The following is a 17989-nucleotide window of genomic DNA, read 5'->3' on the forward strand; positions in this document are numbered from 1 at the left end:
TGTTGTTGTTCTTTTTTTTTTCTTTTTTGGAGCAATTAGGATCTTGGGCTCCTCTGGGGCAGGGGGAGTGGAGGCCGAGCGCCCCAACTGCTTCCCCCCAGCTCCCCGGAGAGACCGAGGCACTACTACGGTTGATTCCCCTGTGGCCTGAGTAGTGCTCCTGGGGGGTCCCTAAGGACCTGAATACACCCCCCTGGGACTCCCCCCATCATCCTAATAGTGCTCCCTTGGGCTCTCGATTATTTGTCTCCATATGTCCCCATCCATCATGTGTCCCTGGCCCCACAGCTGTCCCCGTGGCAGGTGATGGCACAGGACGCAGCACTGGTCACCAAGCACTTTACTGATGGCTCCCAGCACAGCCCAGAGTCCCCAACGGGTGCAGGCTGGGAGTGACGGGTAACGGCAGGGCTCAGAACTGCAGGAACTCGGCCACGAAGGCAACCAGGATCTTGCACAGGGCTTCCATGGTGGGGGGGTGCAGGTTGTCCTCGGTGTCCTCAAGCGTGTGCCATACACGTGGGAAGGGCGTGGGGATAAGGTGCAGCACGGGGACACCTGCAGGGACACGGGTGGGACACAGTGGGAGGGCACGTCCCCCGGGACATCAGCCCACGGGACCCCAGCTGCCCACCCTGCTCCTTGCCCTGGCCATGCAGCATGGGGACACGGGGATGGTGCATCCCGGGGCACAGGAGGACAATGCGCCCTAGGGGACAGGGGAGAGGTGGGGACGTCACCTCGCTGGAGGAAGGGGACGTGGTCATCCTCGACAGGTCCTGGGGCCGGGCTGAGACGGAAGAAGGGCTGGTCCTGGGGGAGGACGTGCAGCAGCCCCAGCCGCCGCAGGCGCTGCTCTGCACCGGGGACATGGGGAGAACATGGTGGGGCAGAACCTCCTGTGATACCCCCAGCCTCCTCCTGTCTGTCCCCATTGCAGCCCCTTGTCCACATCCCGTCCCTGTTTCTATCCCTGTCCCAACCCTGTGTCCCACCTCGTCCCCCATCCCCATGTCCCACCCGTGCCCTGTCCTCATCCGTGTCCCCATGTCCTATCCCATCCCACCCCCTTGTCCCCATCCCCATCCTGACCCTGTCCCCACCCCTCTGCCCCCATCCCTGAGTCCCACCGATGGCGACGAGGCGCAGGAACCAGTGGTGGGTGCGGGGGAAGTGGCTGTGGATGGCAGGGTGACGGGCGCCCAGCAGGTCCAGCAGCACCAGCAGGCTCTGGGGACACCATCATGACCATGGGGACACCAGCACAGGCACAGGGACACCACAGTGCCACCGGTCAGATGCCGTGGGACTGTCCCAGCTGGGCCAACGCCACGCCACCACCCTTGAGGACCCCCAGACCATCCCAGTTGGGTCACGGCAGTGGCAGGGACCGTCCCGGCTGGGGCAATGCCATGTCACCACACTCCAGTGCCCTCGGATCAACCCACCACCCTTGGCCATCATCCTTGGATGCCATGGGACCATCCCAGCTGGGTCACAGCCAACAGACCACCCCAGCACGGTGCCACCACCCCCTCAGGTGCCACCGGACCGCCCTCAAACCGCCGTGGGGCTTGATGCCACTCACCATGGTGGTGATCTGGGTGCCATGTGGCCCGTGGGGGGTGGCAGCCATACGTGCCGCCAGGTGCCGGGCACCATAGAGGGAGTCAGTGACGCTCCAGTCCCCGAAAGCTTCTTCCCCATCGAAGAACAGCAGCTGCAGCGTCACTTCTGCGCCCTGCTGGGACCCGGGCGTCCAGCGGGGAGGGGGACCCAGGCATCTGGGGGGGGGACCCAGGTGTCCCGGGGAGGGGGGGAACCCCAGGTGTCCTGGGTGGGGGGGGGGGTCAGGAGGGACCCAGGTATCCTGGGGTGGGGTCACAGGATGGACCTGGGTGTCCTCTGGAGGGAGGGTCAGGAGGGACCCAGATGTCTGGGGGGGGCCCAGGCATCAGGGGGAGGGGGCAGTCCAGGCCTTTGGACCACGCGTCACCCACCCTGTCCTTGGCACGCTGCAGGGGCTGGTCAAGGGCAGCTGCCAGCTCCAGGAGGATGGCGCAGGGCACGGCCGAATCGGTGGCCCCCAGAAAGAGCTGCTGGCCGGGACCAGGGGGCAAGATCTTTGTGTCGTAGTGACAGGCGAGGACCAGGCGGCGGGGGGCGGCGGGGGCGACCGTGGCCACCACGTTGGTGAAGGTCACTGGTCCCCGGGGAGTCACCGCTTCAAAGGCATCAAGCTCCAGGTGCCAGGCAGCCCCCAGGGCACCCAAGCACCCCATGATGTGCTGCGGGGACGGGGACACTGGTGAGAGGCATGGCAGCATCGCAGGGGGTTGCAGTGGTGGTGGTGGGGGTCTTACCTGGCGGGCAGCGCGGCTCCCAGGCCCCCCTGGCACCCGTTCTCGCAGGAGGGGCCGCAGGAAGGTGTCCCGCAGGCGGGTGGCATCCAGCTGCCCCAGTAGCGCCCGTAGAGCCTGCTCCGAGGGGGGACCGGGGGGGACCTGGGGGTGGCTGTGTCAGTGTTTCGGGGGAGGGTGGGGATGGAGAGGGTGTTGGGGTCCCGCGGGGGGGTTGGGGTTCCCTGGAGGGGTCTAGGGGCCCCTCATGATGGGGTCTGGGGGGGCCTTCGGAAGTTTGGTACCCTGAGTGGGGGAGGACCTGGGGGATGTTGTGGGGCTCCAGGGGGGGTGTCTGGGTGCCCCTGGAGGGGTCTGGGGTGCCCATAGATGCACTGGGTGCCCCCATGATGGGGCCTGGGGGGGGTTAGGGAGGGGGCTGAGGACCCTGTGGGATGTCTGGGGGCCCTGAGGAGGGGCTGGGAGCCCCCCCGGGGGTCTGAGGGGCCCTGGGGAGGGCTCTATAAGTCCTTGGGGATGTTGGGGGTCCCTGGAAGGGTCTGAGGGGCCCATGGATGCATTGCGCGGCCCCATGATGGGCTCTGGGGTGCCCTGGGGGGCTCGGAGGAGCGTGAGGGCCCGGGGGGGGGGGGTCTGGGAGCCCCGGGATCCATTGGGCGCCACCGCGACCGAGTCTGGGGGACCTCAGGGGATGGGGGGGGGGGGGGGGGGGCTGTCCTCAGAGGGGCTGGGGCATCGGGGGAGGTCAGGGGGTCTCCATGGGGTCTGGGGTCTCCCGGGGATAGCGTGGAAATGCTGGGCATCCCCTCCCCGGGACGCCCCCCCCCCCCCCTCCCCCCGAGACCCACCGGGACTTCCCCTCCCCCCCGCTCACCGGGCCAGTGCCCCGTTCCCCGGCGGGCCATGCGACGTAGAGGAGGGCGGCAGCAGCAGCCGCCAGCGCCAGGAGCGGCAGCAACGGTCGGGGACAGCGACGCGACCGCGGGCAGAGCCCGGGTCCCGGCAGCGGAACCGGCACCGCCACCGGGCCGGGACCGGGCCCCGAACCCGCGGACCGGGCCCGGCGGGAGCCACCGGGGCCCTTCCGCATGGCGCGGGGGCGTGGCCTCCTCCGTGAGGGGCGGGGCCTCCATGGGGGCGGGGCCGTGGAGGGTAGCCAGGCGACGGGGACGCCGCTGATAGGGCGCGGGGCAGGGTTCGCGCGCTAGGCCCAGCCCCTCCCCCCGAACGGCGGGCTCTGGGGTGAGAGCGAGGGCGCATGCGCGGCGGCCCCGGGCACACGTGCGTGCGCAGGCGCCGCCGGGCGGACAGCCCCCGGGAGGCGGGGCCGGGGCGTCGGGGGCGGGGCCACGGCTGAGACGTCACTCTCAACGTGTGATGTCACGACAGATGTCACCTGGGGTGGGGGCATCGCTCCAGGCGGGGATGTTCACCTCGGACCAGGACACCAGCCCAGAGACGTGACCCTGGATGGGGACGTCACCGCGAATGTGGATGTTGCCCCGTACCGGCAGGTCACCCGGGATGGGGGCGTCACCCTCCATGGGGATGACGTCATCTTCCACGGGGCCATCACCCTCCACAGGGCCATCGCCCCAGACAGCACCGTCACCCTCCACAGGGCCACCACCCTCCTCGGGGCCATCAGCCCAGCTGGGGTCACGGCCACAGGGCTTTCGCCCTCCAGGGGGACATCAGCCCAGCTGGCATCACGTCATCGCAGTGGGGCCAGCATCCTCCACGTGGTCACGACCTTCCCCAAAGACATCACCCTCCGTGGACCCATCACCCTCCGTGGACCCATCACCCTCCGTGGGGCCACCCCCTGCCCCCGTTGCTACCACCCCCTCTCTCTCCACCCCCTTCACTTGGTGCCTTTTTTTTTTCTTTTTTTCCTTCAAGTCTTGGGGTTTGATGACTTTTTTTTTTTTTTCCACCTTCTCCTTCGCTCTTTCCAGCAACCGCCACGGCCAAACACCCCCCTCTATGTCCCCACATCCACCACCACCGTCCCTGCCGGCGCTTGTCCCTTCACCTGCCGTCATCGCGCCGGGTGGCTGGGTGTACCCAGTTGTTATCGTGCAAGCCCACCCTGCAACCGGGCGCTTCTTTATCGGGTCTCCGGCAGCACATCCAGTAGGATCGGCCGTAAGGCAGGTCGTGGTGGTAGGGCTTGGGATGCCATCGGCACAGGGACACGTCCCCCTTCTCATAATGCTTCTTGCACTGCTTGCAGGGGTCGTCGCGGTAGAGGGGGTCGCGGTTCCAGCGGGAATCGGTGGCCTGCACCCCAAAGGTCTCGATGATGGACTTGAAGTAGTGACAGGAGCACTTGAGGGCGGCCAGCGCTTGAGTAGGCAGGTAGCTGAAGATCTTCACCATGACGTGCTCTGGCAGCAGAAGCATGTACTGCCGGGGCTCCAGCAGCCGCTGGATCTTGAAGCGGATCTCCAAAAAGTCGTGGGAGACGTGACGATACAACCGGCAAAGCGAGGGGTCGGGGACAGCTGACGGCTCCTCGCTGGCCTCCGTGTCCTCCACTGCCGGTGTCTCCTCAGGGACAGGCAGGAGAAAGAGCTGCCCCGGTGGTGGGTCCTCCTGCACTGGTGCCGGCAGCCGCACAGTCTCCTCCTTCATCTTCTTGGCGCTGTCCTTGCCAAAGAAGACGCATTGGTCCACCACCCCCGTCACCACCACGTCCACGTGGAAGCCGGAGGCGCAATCCCGCGCCGACGCCGACGTGCCCTCACCAGTTCCTTCACCCATCTCTGGCTTGACAGCGGACGCCAACCCCTCGCTGCACCCTATGTCCATGTCAGGGCCATCCCCGTCCCCCTTGGGACCAGCGGTGGCCAGGAGGAACTCCACATTGTTGGGCAGCACATCGCGGGATGGGCTGATCAGCTGGTAAAGGTCACAGGTGATCTTGTCCTTGGCGCGACCACTGGCATTACCACCACCGCTCGCCGTCCCGCAGCTCATAAAAACACAATTGGGACGCCCGCCAGCACCCGACTCGGCTGCAGCGGCTCCAGCACGGGGCTCACGGCCGCTGGAGATGCGGAAGGCGATGCGCACCTCACCAGGACCCGGTGTCGATGATGCTGCCGCTGCTGCGGCACATTCAGCACCTGGGCGGCACAACCCATTGGGTCGGGTGCCACCGTGCTCCCGCTGCCGTGACTCAAAGTGGGCAACAGCTTCTGCCACCCGGCTGCAATCGGAGCCACTCGGTGCTTTGGTTTCACCACTGGCTGCCTCCATGAAGACAACTGGGGCGGCAGGAGTGCCGCAGGGCCGGGGGAAGCTCTGCAACGCCAGCGCCGTCCTCTGCTCCACCAACGCCACCATCTCCGCCACTGACAGCAAGTCAGGGGCTTCACTGGCAGCAGCAGAAGGTTCACTGGGACACTGGCAAGCTGCGTCCTTGCTGCCAGTAGCCCATACTGGGCTTGGCTTGCTCTTAGTGGGGTCATGGCAGCGCCGGCGCCGCTTGGCTTTGGAGCTATCGCTGCCCCAGTTGCCTTTTACCTTCATGGTGCTGGCACGGCCACCGCTGCCACCGCTGCCGCTGCCACCACCGCACTGGTGTGCCACAAAGAAAGCCACCTTCTCCTTGGTGTTCCCCGGTTTGATGACATACCACGTGTCCAGCAGCACCCGTCCTTCCTCTGCCGATGCTGGAGGAGCCGGGGCAGCATCGGCAGGAGCCGGTGGCGTGTTTTCGGAGGGGGCCTGGGCTCCAGCAGGCTCCTCGGTGGGACGGCAGGAGAAGGGTTTCTTGGTGGAGCCAGGGCCGGGGCATGGTTTGTTCTGGGAGTAAGTGCCGAAGGGTCGCGGGCACCAGAGCTGCAGCTGGGGGAAGGCGTTGGGCTCCATCAGGGCAGCATGGCACTGCCGACGATGCCGACGTTGCCGACGTCGTGGGCTGCCAGCGCCCGTGCCCAAGCCTGCCACAAGAGAAAGGGGTGTTAATGGGGCTGGCAGGGATGGGGTGGGGATGGTGAGGACAACATGGGGCTGGCAGGCCCAGTATGGGGCTGGTGGGGCCAGTATGGGGCCAGTATGGGGCTTTGGGGGACAGTATGGGGCCAGTATGGGGCTTTTGCAGATAGTATGGGGCTGGCAGGCCCAGTATGGGGTTGGTGGGGGCCAGCATATGGCCAGTATGGGGCTTTGGGGGCCAGTATGAGGCTGGTGGGGCCAGTATGGGGCTTTTGCAGATAGTATGGGGCTGGCAGCCCAGTATGGGGCTGGTGGGGGCCAGCATATGGCCAGTATGGGGCTTTGGGGGCCAGTATGAGGCTGGTGGGGCCAGTATGGGGCTTTTGCAGATAGTATGGGGCTGGCAGCCCAGTATGGGGCTGGTGGGGGCCAGTATATGGCCAGTATGGGGCTTTGGGGGCCAGTATGAGGCTGGTGGGGCCAGTATGGGGCTTTTGCAGATAGTATGGGGCTGGCAGCCCAGTATGGGGCTGGTGGGGGCCAGTATATGGCCAGTATGGGGCTTTGGGGGCCAGTATGAGGCTGGTGGGGCCAGTATGGGGCTTTTGCAGATAGTATGGGGCTGGCAGCCCAGTATGGCGTTGGTGGGGGCCAGTATATGGCCAGTATGGAGCTTTGGGAGCCAGTATGGGGCTGGTGGGGCCAGTATGGGGCCAGTATGGGGCTTTTGCAGATAGTATGGGGCTGGTGGAGCCAGTGTGGGGCCAGTATGGGGCTTTTGCAGATAGTATGGGGCTGGTGGAGCCAGTATGGGGCTGGTGGGGCTGGTATGGGGCTGGTATGGGGCTTTTGGGGACGCTATGGGGCTGGCAGGACAAACACGGAGCTGCGGAGTGTGGGGGGGGGGGGGTAACGGAGCCATTCCTGGGCCGTTCCCAGTACCGTTACTAGGTCGTAATGGGGTCACTGGGGTGCGCCCTGGGGGCGGTGCCCCGCCCACGGCTCCTCCCCCTCGCCACTCACCCCCCACGTCCCGCCCCGTTCGCATACTCACAGGTCTCGCGCACCCTGCCCGGAAGGCCCCGCCCCCTCACCGGCTCCGTCCCGGCGCGGTCCTCAGAGGGGTGGGGCCGGCCTTTAAAGCGGCCGCGGCACCCGAGGAGGTGGGGCCCGTCCGCCCCCACCCTTTTAACGACCGGCAGCTGCAGCCGCTTGTTGACAGGCCCTCCGCGCGAGGTGGCGGCCAATCAGGGAGCCGCGTTCGGGCCATGCCCATATATGGACGGCGGCAGCGCGGTGCGCCGGGGGGCGTGGCCGGCGGAGGGGCGTGGCCGGCGAGGAGTTGGGGGCGTGGTCAGATGTCCCCGCCCTCCCTTGGGCCGCGGGGACGGGAGGGGCGAGGACACGGTCCCGCGTGGGCCCGGGGGGGGGGCGGTGCGTCCCGCGCGCCCCACACACATCTGCGGGGGGAGGGGAGCCGATGACCCTCGTGGGTGACGCGAGGCCGGGCCTGTCCTCGCCCCAGATGTGACACGGAGACACGCCCGCCTCCCCCACACCCCCCCCGCTCGCACGACGCGGGGACACGCGTGTCCCCGCGCGCGACACAGGGGCGCGCCCTCGGTCTCGCGCCAGGCGAGGGCAGCCCCGCCCCCGAGGGCAGAAGCCAGGGGCACGCGCGGCCCCGGTGTCGCACGGGCGCAGACCGGGGGGGGGGAGGTGTGTGTGTGTCCCCAACACGGTGTGTCACGAGTGGGACACGCCTGACCCGCGGTGTGCCGCGGGCACGGCCCCGTGCCCCCCCCCTCCCCGGCTGTGTCACGAGTGGGAGACGCCGGTCCCCCGCTGTGACACCCCCTCACCGGGCCCCGGCCCGGCGGCCCAGCGCTCGTTACCGAGCACGAGCCCGAGACTCCGCCACCGGCCCGCAGGGCGCCGCCACGCCCCGGGGCACCGCCCGCCCACGCCCACGCCCGCCCCCCCATCCCCCCCCCGTCCGTGGCCCGGGCCCCGCCCGGTGCCGCCGCCCCTCCCCCGCTCACCGGGCAGGTGCCGGGCGCGGCCGCTCCGCCTTCTCCGCGCCGCTTCCGGGGTGTCCCGCGCATGCGCTCACCCGCCGCCCTCCGCGCATGCGCCGCGACGGGGGACACTGGGAGTTGTAGTCCGCCGGTGGTGAGGGCGCAAAGCCTCCGCGCATGCGCCGCTGGGGGATGCTGGGAGTTGTAGTCCGCCGCCGTGCTGCCCGGTAACCCCGCGCTTGAGCGATGGGTGTGCCGGGAGGGGTAGTCCACGCGTGGAGGGGGTCTGGGGGCGACGGGGATCTCCCCTCCCCGCCCCCAGTCACCCCCCACCCCGGTCTCCCTGTGCCACCATCCCATCACCCAGTGACACACCAGTACTCCCCCCCCAGCGACTCCCACACAGCCCTGGTCACCCACTGACACCGGCAATGACCCCCCCACGCCAGTTAGCAGTGACACCATCAATGACCCTCCCCAGTGACAGCCAGCCCCGGTCACCTCTGACAGGTCAGTACCACCTAGTGCCACCCATCCCAGCCACCAGTGCCCCCCCAGTGACACCCCCAAGAGATTTCACAGGAGCCACTGGTGGGTGTCACGTTTTTCTTTAGGGTACAAAGCTGGGGACGACTGGGTCCCCACAGCTCGGACGCCCCTACGATACACACACACCCCCCCCAGCAACCCAAGGTGTCAAGGAACCCCCCCAAGACCCCCTGACCCACACCCCCCAGCACCCAAGGCATTGGGGACCCCCCCATCACCCCAACGTGTCGGGGGACCCCCCCAACCTTCCCCTGATTCCCTCCCAGCACCCAAAGGCTTTTGGGACGCCCCCTCAGCTTCCCAAGGTCTTGAGAACCCCCCCACCAGCACCCAAAGGTGACAGGGACCCCCCCCCCAGCACCCAAAGGCTTTTGGGACACCCCCTCAGCACCCCAAGGTCTTGGGACCCCCCCCACCAGCACCCAAAGGTGCCACCCCCGCCTCAGCAGCAGCTCTCGGCAATCGGGTGCCCCCCGGGATGGGGGGGTGCTGGGTGCTGCCCCCCCACTGCCACGTAGCGGCGGGTGCCACGGGGGGGGGGTCGGGGGGGACCAGGTGGGCATGGGGCACCCAAGCGGCACCGCTGCCACCCACGTCGCACCTCCGCCTGCACCTGCGGGCACCGGGACATGTCGCGACGTGTCAACGTCACGTCGCGACATGCCCCCTTCCCCCCCCGCCCCGTGTCACGACGTGCCCTGACGCACCTCCTTGTTGACGAAGCAGTAGAGGATGCTGACAATGAGGCCCTGGGGACGAAGTGTGTGTGGGGGGACACCCCGCGGTGGGGGTGCACCCAAACAGGTGGGTGCACGCGGTCACACGCACAGGTGTGTGCACCCCCTGCACCTGAGCACCCCCCGCCCCGAGCACCCATCCCCTGCATCCCATTGCAGCCCCCACCTCCTGCAGCCCCCCTGCCCATTGCAGCCCTCCCATGGAGCCCACCCATTACAGCCCCCCCATTGCACTCCCCCATTACAGCCCCCTATTTTAGCCCCTTCATTGCACCCCCCACCACATTGCAGCCCCCCAATTGCACACCACCATTGTACCCCTGCCATGACCCCCCCATTGCACCAGCCCATTGCAGCCTCTATCCCATTGCCCCTTCCACTGCCCCCCCCAAGCCTCCTCCATTGCACCTCCCCGTTGTAGCCCCCATTGCACACTCCCCCATGCCCGTGCCCCCCCCCCGTTTTCCCCCCCCTCGCACCTGGGAGGAGGAGAGCAGTAGCTGCAGGCAAAGCCGCACCAGGCGCAGAGTGCCACCCCCCTGCCCCTCTCCCACCAGGGCGAAGGCCACCTCATGCACCCCCAGCAGCGGGATCAGCGTCAGCGTCGACCTGGCCAGCCTGGGGGGGGGCACACACACGCTTGGGGACAGCCAGGGACACACTTGGGGACACCCCTGGGGACACCCTTGGGGACAGGGACACCCCCCAGGGACCCCCTCAGGGAGGGATGGAGACCCCCTTGGGGACAGCCCTGGGGACAGGGACACCCCCCAGGGAGGGATGGGGACCCCCTTGGGGACACCCCTGGGGACAGGGACACCCCCCGGGGACCCCCTCAGGAAGTGATGGGGACACCCTCAGGGACACGTTTGGTGGCATTACAGGGATGGGGACATGCATAGGGACACACTTGGGGATGTCACAGGAATGGGGAGACAATTGGGGATGTCACAGGAATGGGGACATGGCTGGGGACATGACAGGCATGGGGACACACTTGGGGACATGACGGGGGTGGGGACACACTCAGGGACGTGCTTGGGGACATTGCAGGGATGGGGCACACATGGGGACGTGCACAGAGCCAGGATGGGCACAAGGACGTTGCACGGCCAGCATGGGGACAAGATGGGGACAGGGATGGGGTGTGCAATGCGTGTCCCCACACACACCTCAGTGTCCCAGTGTCACTGGCATCCCCATGCCCATCCCCAGTGTCCCCCTGCTGGGGGACATCCCCCCATGTCCCACATGCACCCCAAGGTCCCCATGTACCCACCTGATCCTGGTGTCCCCACGGGACACCTGATGCGCCCGGACTTTGGCCACCAAGATGCGGACGATGCGCACAAACACCACGAAGTTCACCTGGGGATGGTGACACTGGCACTGACACCCCCTGCAGTGGGGACACTGCCCCAGGATGACCACCCCCGTGCTGTGTCACCCACCACCACGGCCATCAGGATGGGACAGCGGATGATCCACCATACTGCTGCCTTCTCGTTCCTCTCCCAGCACCTGCCGGAGTTTGGGGGGGGGGGGTGGGGGGCACTCAGCCAGATGCCTGGGTCCCTTGTTGGGGACATCAGAGTGTCCCCAGGGTGTGACAAAATGGGGAGGGGGGGGTTGTCCGGCAGCCTCACCCCTCGTTCTCATAGAGGTACCTCACCACCACCCATGGTACCACGAAGAGCACAGGAGCTCCTGGAGGGATGGGGACAAGGTTGGGGAGGGGATGCAGAGGCACGTGGGGACACAGGGGGGACATGGGGATGGGCTCACCCCAGCCGAGGAGGAGGAAGGCAGGGAGGCAGCGCTCGCCGGAGAAGGCTGCGAGCACCAGGAGCTTGTGGAGGAAGAGTCCCTCGGCCAGCAGCCACCCGTAGTTAGCCCCCACGCAGTACTGGGTGAGAGCCTGGGCCAGCCGGCACCCTGCCACTGCCTGCTGGAGGGACACCCACACCGCCACGGGGACACCAGCATTGGGGAGGGACCAGCATCAGGGTGGCACCAGCATCATGTTAGACCAGCATCATGGTGGCACCAGCATCGCGGTGGCACCAGCATCGTGGTGGCACCAACATTGTGGTGGCACCAGCATCGTGGTGGCACCAACATCATGGTGGCACCAGCACCATGATGGGAACAGCCCCCACCCTTGGGTGCCCCATCCCAGCGCAGCCCACCATCCCCAACCCATGGGTGCCCCCCACCCTTGGATACCCCCACCATGGGTGTTCCCCTCCATAGGTACTCTCCGGTGGGTGCCACCTCCGTAGGTGCCCCACCCGTGGATACCCTCTGCCATGGGTGCCCCCCATCCACCATGGGTGCCCCCCATCCGCCACGGGTGCCCACCTGCTGGCCCAGCAGCTGCAGAGGGTGCCCGGGACCGGGACGCAGGCGGCGTTGGAGCAGCGCATCCCGTGTCAGGATGGCGCCCGCCCGCAGCACGAAGGAGAGGAAGAGGTTGGCGTGGATGAAGTTGCGGGTGCAACGCAGGCGCCTGCGGGGACGAAGGGCAGTGGGTGGCAGCACCCATGGGTGCCCCCCTAGCACCCAAGGGTGCCCCGGTGCAGGTACCTGAAGACCAGAAGCAGCAGCAGTGCCAGGAGGAGGGCGATGAGGGAGAGGGAGTATCCCACGGTGTAGAGGAGACGGAACTGCTCCAGCAGCCAGGCCTGCCGCTGCGGGGACAAGGACAGTCACCGGGGACAGGGATGTGGCACGGCACCAGGAGGTGGAACAGGGCATGGTGTGGCATGGTGAATGTCACAGCATGGCATGGTGAAACACGACTTGGTATGGTGCAACGTGACATGGCGCGGTGCAGCACGGTGCGTTATCGCAGCACGGCGTGGTACAACACAGCAAAACGCATCACAGTGTATGGCGCGGCATGGCACGGGGCCACACGGCGCAGCATGGCATGGTGCAAAGAGGCACGGCACGGTGCAACAGGCACAGCAAAATGCACGGCACAGCATGCCACAGCACAACATGGCATGGCACAGCGCAGCCCAGCGCGTGTCACGGCACAGCGCAACACTGTGCAGCCCAGCAGCTCCCGGCACGGCACACGCTGCAGCGCAGCCCGACGGTGCATGCCACGGCACGACATGGGGTACCGCACATGTCAGCCTGGCGAAGCGCAGCCCCCGGCCCATGGCCCAGCACGGCATGGGACAAGGGGCACAGCACAGCATGGGGCACAGCGCAGCGCAGCATGGCACAGGGAACTGCGCGGGGCATGGCACGGTGCACAACACAGCACAGTGCAGCACGGCGTGGCATGGTGCACAAAGTGCGGCACGGCACAGGGCATGCCACGCGGCACAGCACGGGGCACAGCGCAGTTGCGTGGCACGGCACGGCGTGGCACAGTGCACGGTGCGGCACGGCGCGGCATGGGACACAGCATGGCACGGCACAGCACGGCGCGATGCACAGCAGAGCGGCACGGTGCACGGCATGGTGTATGGCACAGCACGGCACGGGGCACATCATGGCACATCATGGCACAGCAGAGCAGCATGGCGCACGGCACGGCGCACGGCACGGCGCAGCACAGCACAGCATGGCAGCATGACACATCCCAGCATGGCACACCCCCCCCCCCCGGCACCGCAGCCCGCAGCGTGCCACGGCGCAGCACCCGGGCCCCCACCTGCAGCAGCTGCTCCTGCGACGGGTCCTCGCACTGCGAATGGTCCCGCCAGGGCCGCCCCGTCTCGTCTGTCACCCACCGCCCGTCAGGTCCGCAGCGCCGAGCCACCACCCCACCCTGCACTGAGCACCTCGTCCCATCACTCCGTGGCACCCAGGGGCACCCACAGGACCCCCCAGGGCAAGTGCCACCCCCCGGCCATTACCTCGGTGGTGCCAGGGCAGGTACCAGGGGCAGGGGACGGTGACGGTGCTGTTGGGGGCCGCGTCCCCCCAGCAGGCGTACATGTCAAAGCTGCGGTTGCAGACGGGTCCTGGGGAGAGGTGCGGGGGGGGGGGGTGTCAGGGTGTCCCCAGTGTCCCCCTGTTTTCCCTACCCCATCCTCACTCACCAGGTGCCGGGGGGTCGAGGCGCAGGCGCAGCTCGCAGGCATGCCGGTACTCGCGCCAGGCAGCCAGCGTCGCCTGGGCTGAGCGCTCCTCCTGCAAGGGCCCACCATGGGGTGGGGGGCCACCATGGGGACACCACCACCAGGGTCACCGCATTGGGGCGACCACCCTGGGGCCACCACCACGGGGCCACCATGGTGGGGCCATCATGACTGGGGCCAACACTATGGGGCTACCACCACATGGACACCACCATGGGGCCACCACGACTGGGGTCACCACCGTGGGTTCACCATGATGGAGCCACCACCATGGGGGCACCACGACTGGGGTCACCACCATGGGTGACCAGGATAGGGACATCACCATGGGACACCATGGTCCTGGGGAGGACATCCTGGAGGTGGCAGCTGGGGAGGGGGGGGTCTTGCTGGGGTGGGGGTCCCAATGAGTCAATGGGAGAGTCCTGGTGGGGTCCCAGCAGTAGCAGCGGGGGAGTCCCAGGGTGTGGGGGGACCCCAGGGGTGACACTGGGGGGTCCTGGGGTCTCACCTCTGCCCCACGCAGGACCCGGCTGAGCAGAGGTGGGGCCACTGCCCAGTGGCCCATGACGGCGACAGCAGCTCCTGAGGGGGGGTGTGCTGGGGGGGGGCACCGGGAGGGATGAGGGTGTCAGTGTCGTGTCGTCGTCCCCCCCGTTATGGGTGCCACCCCCCCCCACTTTGACGTGCTCGTTACCAGGGAGCTGCAGGTGGTGCCCGGACGCCTGGGTCTTTCTGGGGAGGGGGACAGGACTGGGACACCCCCCACACCGACCCCCCCACCCCATTTGGCACCGACCCCCTCCCCGTGACACACCCCCCCCCAGGTCCGCAGACACGCGTGGGGAACGCAGGGTGGGGCAGCCGCCGTGGGAGGTGGGCAGCAGCTGCCCCCCGCCCCCCCCCGGTGATGCCGGCTCCTGCCGGTGCCACTTGGATGTCCCTTGTCCCCCCCCTCCAGCGTCCCTTGTCCCTCCTCCCGGTGCCCCTTTGCCCCCCTCCAGTGTCCCGAGTCCCCCACGCGTGTTACCTCTTGCCCCTCAAAGTCCCCCCATGTCCCCTTCGCTTCACCCCAACACCCCTCTCGACCCCTCCCGGGTGATGCCGGTGCCTCTTGCCCCCCCCCCGGCGTCCAGGGTCTCCCCACGCGTGTCCCCTCGCTGCTTCCACGTCCCCTCCGCTTCACCCTGATGCCCCCGTGGGCCCTTCTGGTGCCCCCCGGCCCCCCTTGGACCCCCCCGGTGCCCCCACAACACTCCCCCCCCCCGACACCCCGGTACCGGCTCGGCGCGGGGTTCCACCGCCCTCGGGGGACCGGCACCGGCTCCGGCGGCACCGCCCCCGGGAGGGGCGGGGGCACGGGGGGGGGGGCACCCGTGTGGGGACTCGAGTCGGAGCAACGTGACCTGGTGGTAGTGTGGAGCGTGGCCCACGTCTCGGGTGGGGGTAGCCGGGAGGCTGCCCCACGCATCCCGGGGCTCCAGGGTCATCCGGGGAGGGGGTCCAGGGGCACGCAAGGGGGCACCAGCATCACCCACGGGCGCCCCAGTGTCACCCACGGGGACTTCAGGGTCAGCCAGTGGGGGCCAGCATCACCCACGGGTGCCCCAGTGTCACCCAAGGGGGTCCAGTGTCACCCACGGGGACTTCAGGGTCAGCCAGTGGGGGCCAGCATCACCCCACAGGTACCCCACTGTCACCCACGGGGACTTCAGGGTCAGCCAGTGGGGGCCAGCATCACCCCACGGGTACCCCACTGTCACCCACGGGGACTTCAGGGTCAGCCAGTGGGTTCCAGCATCACCCACGGGTACTCCAGTGTCACCCAAGGGGGTCTAGTGTCACCCACAGGTACTCTAGTGTCACACAAGGCGGTCCAGCATCACCCACAGGCACCCCAGTGTCACCCAAGGGGGTCCAGTGTCACCCAGTGGGGTCCAGCATCACCCACAGGTACTCCAGCATCACCTAAGGGGGTCCAGCATCACCCACGGGGACTTTAGTGTCAGCCAGTGATGCTGGGCATCCATCATCACCCACGGGTGCCCCAGTGTCACCTAAAGGGGTCCAGTGTCACCCACAGGGACTTCAGGGTCATCCAGGGGGGTCCAGCATCACCCACGGGTACTCCAGTGTCACCCAAGGGGATCTAGTGTCACCCACAGGTACTCCAGTGTCACCCAAGGGGGTCTAGTGTCACCCACAGGTACTCCAGCATCACCTAAGGGGGTCCAGTGTCACCCATGGGTGCCCCATTTTCACCCACTGGGGTCCAGCATCACCCATGGGTACTCCAGTGTCACCCGCAGGGACTTCAGGGTCACCCAGTGGGGTCCAGCATCACCCACGGGTACTCCAGCGTCACCTAAGGGGGTCCAGTGTCACCCATGGGTACTCCAGTGTCACCCACGGGGACTTCAGGGTCACCCAGTGGGGTCCAGTGCCACCCACGGGTACTCCAGTGTCACCCAGGGGGGTCCAGTGTCACCAGGGTGGGCTCTGGTGTCATGCAGGGAGATTCAGTCTCATCCACGGGGTTCCAGCATCACCCGGGGGGTTCAGCATCACCCACGAGTGCTCCCGTGTCACCCGGGGGGAGGGTCTTCAGTGTCCCCCACAGCTGTTCCAGTGTCACCCCGGGGTCTCCAGCATCACCCACGGGTGCTCCAGACTGACTCGTGGAGGTCCACGGTCACCCGGTAGGGCACCAGCTTTACCGATGGGTGCCCCACTGTCAGCCCCAGGGGGGGGTGTCCAGCCTCACCCACGGGTGCCCCGACCCCTCTTGGCGCGTAGTGGGAGCCGGCCAGCCGGGGGGGGGGGCGTGTCCCAGCGGCGGGGGCGGGGCGTGTCCCAGCGGCGGGAGACTGGGGGGGCGGAGCCGAGGGCGGGAGGACACGCCCACCCGGCCCCCGCCTTCCTTTGCTTCTCCCCGCCCCTTCCCGCCCTCGGGTCGCGCGGCGGTGAGGTCACGGCGGCGCGCCGCCGGCCCGGGGTCGAGGGGGGATGGTGGCGGGCGCGTTCCCGCTGGCCAAGCTGCTGACGCTGGGCGCGCGCCAGCTGAGCCGCCCCCTGGCGGCGCGCATCAAGGCCGGGGCGCGCGCCAGCCCCTTCTTCCGCGCCTACATCTGCCTGCCGCCCGCTCAGCGTGAGTGACGGGGACGGGGACGGGGGGGGATGGAGGAAGAGGACACGGAGGGAGGAGGGACGCCGGAGGCGGGGGGGGGGGGGGAGGGAGGAGGAGGGAGGAGCCTCGGCGGTGCCCCGTCGCTCCCTGCCGGTTTCCCCCCCCCCCCCCCCCGCAGTGTATCACTGGGTGGAGATGCGCGCCAAGATGCGGCTGATGGGTTTCCGCGGCGCCGCCGTCAAACCGCTGAACGAAGAAGCGGCGGCGGAGCTGGGAGCGGAGCTGCTAGGGGAAGCGATCGTGTTCGGCGTGGGAGGGCTCTGCCTCTACCTGGAGTACGCCCGGCAGACGGGGCAGGCGCGGCGGCGGGAGGAGGAGCAGGCGGCGGCGCTGCGGGAGGTGGGGGAACGGCTGGAGCGGCTGCGGGAGGAGCTGGACGCCATGGCGGCGCGCCTGCCGCCTGGACACGCCCCCGGACACGCCCCCGGTAACGCCCCCGCCGCTTCCAGCCCCGCGACCGGCGGTGGCCACGCCCCCGGAGCCGAGGGCGGTGGCGCAGGACACGCCCCCGCGGGACCCGGCCATTAAAAGCGCCCCTCGTGCTCTTCCCGCCGGCCGTTTCCTTTAGGGGCGGGACTTGGTGGATAGGGCGCAGGGGGCGGGGCCCCGAGGGGAGGGGGTGGAGCTTGCCCACACCGTGGGGGGAGGTGGTGGGTGGGGCCTGGCCTTGGGAAGGGCCACTTAGAGTGGAGCTAATCGTGGTGGGAGGGGCCTGGACTGGGCGGGCCTGTGGGTGGAGCATCGCGGTGGGGGGGCGGAGCTAATGGTGGTGGGTGGGGCCTGGACTGGCAGACCTGTGGGTGGAGCGTCGCGGGGGGGCGGAGCTAATGGTGGTGGGTGGGGCCTGGAGTGCATGCCTTCAGGTGGGGTCACTTGGGGTCGTGGCCTGGAGTGGGGGGTGGGCTTTTGGGTGGGCTGCAACTAGGGGGTGGGGTTAATGGTTGTGGGCGTGGCCTGAAGTGGGGGCAGGCCATCGGGTTGGCTGTCAACTTGGGGGGTGGAGGCAGAGGTGGTGGGCAGACCTTCCAGTGGCATGCTGCTTGGGGGCGGGGCCTGGTACCCTTGCAGTGAGGATTGGACCAGTGCTAAGGGC

General features: G+C 68.2%; 4 protein-coding genes across 11 annotated transcripts; 1 reads left to right on the forward strand and 3 right to left on the reverse strand.

Annotated features, from left to right (window-relative positions):
• Nucleotides 1-10: 10 nt before the first annotated feature.
• Nucleotides 11-4132, reverse strand: QPCTL (glutaminyl-peptide cyclotransferase like). 7 transcript variants are annotated; one of them, XM_075021604.1, is made up of 7 exons: nucleotides 3235-4132; nucleotides 2364-2514; nucleotides 2001-2288; nucleotides 1589-1741; nucleotides 1131-1230; nucleotides 741-857; nucleotides 326-558 (listed from the first exon to the last, which is right to left on the reverse strand). In XM_075021604.1, the coding sequence occupies exons 1-7, from the start codon at nucleotides 3618-3620 to the stop codon at nucleotides 413-415; spliced, it is 1341 nt and encodes a 446-aa protein (XP_074877705.1). In that variant the 5' UTR covers nucleotides 3621-4132; the 3' UTR covers nucleotides 326-412. The 7 variants fall into 7 exon arrangements, 5 of the variants coding, with proteins under 5 accessions (XP_074877704.1, XP_074877702.1, XP_074877703.1 ...); XM_075021605.1 differs by having other exon boundaries at nucleotides 2364-2504; nucleotides 3235-3531; XM_075021603.1 differs by lacking the exon at nucleotides 1131-1230 and having other exon boundaries at nucleotides 11-558.
• Nucleotides 4133-4217: 85 nt separating this feature from the next.
• FBXO46 (F-box protein 46) lies at nucleotides 4218-8423 on the reverse strand. Of its 2 annotated transcripts, none has more exons than XM_075021599.1 (2): nucleotides 8348-8423; nucleotides 4218-6310 (listed from the first exon to the last, which is right to left on the reverse strand). In XM_075021599.1, the coding sequence occupies exon 2, from the start codon at nucleotides 6237-6239 to the stop codon at nucleotides 4392-4394; it is 1848 nt and encodes a 615-aa protein (XP_074877700.1). In that variant the 5' UTR covers nucleotides 6240-6310; nucleotides 8348-8423; the 3' UTR covers nucleotides 4218-4391. The 2 variants fall into 2 exon arrangements, with proteins under 2 accessions (XP_074877700.1, XP_074877701.1); XM_075021600.1 differs by lacking the exon at nucleotides 8348-8423 and adding an exon at nucleotides 7360-7474.
• Nucleotides 8424-9314: 891 nt separating this feature from the next.
• GIPR (gastric inhibitory polypeptide receptor) lies at nucleotides 9315-16573 on the reverse strand. The gene is given in 15 exon segments (XM_075021866.1): nucleotides 9315-9485; nucleotides 9580-9621; nucleotides 10089-10227; nucleotides 10889-10977; nucleotides 11061-11130; nucleotides 11256-11316; nucleotides 11395-11557; nucleotides 11971-12118; nucleotides 12196-12299; nucleotides 13280-13401; nucleotides 13485-13592; nucleotides 13671-13761; nucleotides 14221-14309; nucleotides 14990-15081; nucleotides 15083-16573. Coding segments are annotated over 15 exon segments (1587 nt in total). The 5' UTR covers nucleotides 15181-16573.
• A 76-nt stretch (nucleotides 16574-16649) lies between these two features.
• Nucleotides 16650-17443, forward strand: OPA3 (outer mitochondrial membrane lipid metabolism regulator OPA3). Its single transcript, XM_075021867.1, has 2 exons — nucleotides 16650-16857; nucleotides 17015-17443. The coding sequence occupies exons 1-2, from the start codon at nucleotides 16716-16718 to the stop codon at nucleotides 17422-17424; spliced, it is 552 nt and encodes a 183-aa protein (XP_074877968.1). The 5' UTR covers nucleotides 16650-16715; the 3' UTR covers nucleotides 17425-17443.
• The last annotated feature ends 546 nt before the right edge of the window (nucleotides 17444-17989 follow it).

This window comes from Buteo buteo, chromosome Z (assembly GCF_964188355.1).
Source record: "Buteo buteo chromosome Z, bButBut1.hap1.1, whole genome shotgun sequence".
NCBI lineage: Eukaryota > Metazoa > Chordata > Aves > Accipitriformes > Accipitridae > Buteo > Buteo buteo.

Bases quoted from the DNA above. Each gene is read 5' to 3' on its own strand.
- FBXO46 (XM_075021599.1), bottom strand. From the start codon at position 6,239: ATGGAGCCCAACGCCTTCCCCCAGCTGCAGCTCTGGTGCCCGCGACCC.
- OPA3 (XM_075021867.1), top strand. From the start codon at position 16,716: ATGGTGGCGGGCGCGTTCCCGCTGGCCAAGCTGCTGACGCTGGGCGCG. The intron at 16,858-17,014 runs GTGAGTGACGGG...CCCCCCCCGCAG, and splicing joins CTGCCTGCCGCCCGCTCAGC to TGTATCACTGGGTGGAGATG.
- QPCTL (XM_075021601.1), bottom strand. From the start codon at position 3,620: ATGCGCCCTCGCTCTCACCCCAGAGCCCGCCGTTCGGGGGGAGGGGCT. The intron at 2,515-3,234 runs GTGAGCGGGGGG...ACACTGACACAG, and splicing joins GGGAACGGGGCACTGGCCCG to CCACCCCCAGGTCCCCCCCG. The intron at 1,231-1,588 runs GTGAGTGGCATC...TGGTGTCCCCAG, and splicing joins GCACCCAGATCACCACCATG to AGCCTGCTGGTGCTGCTGGA.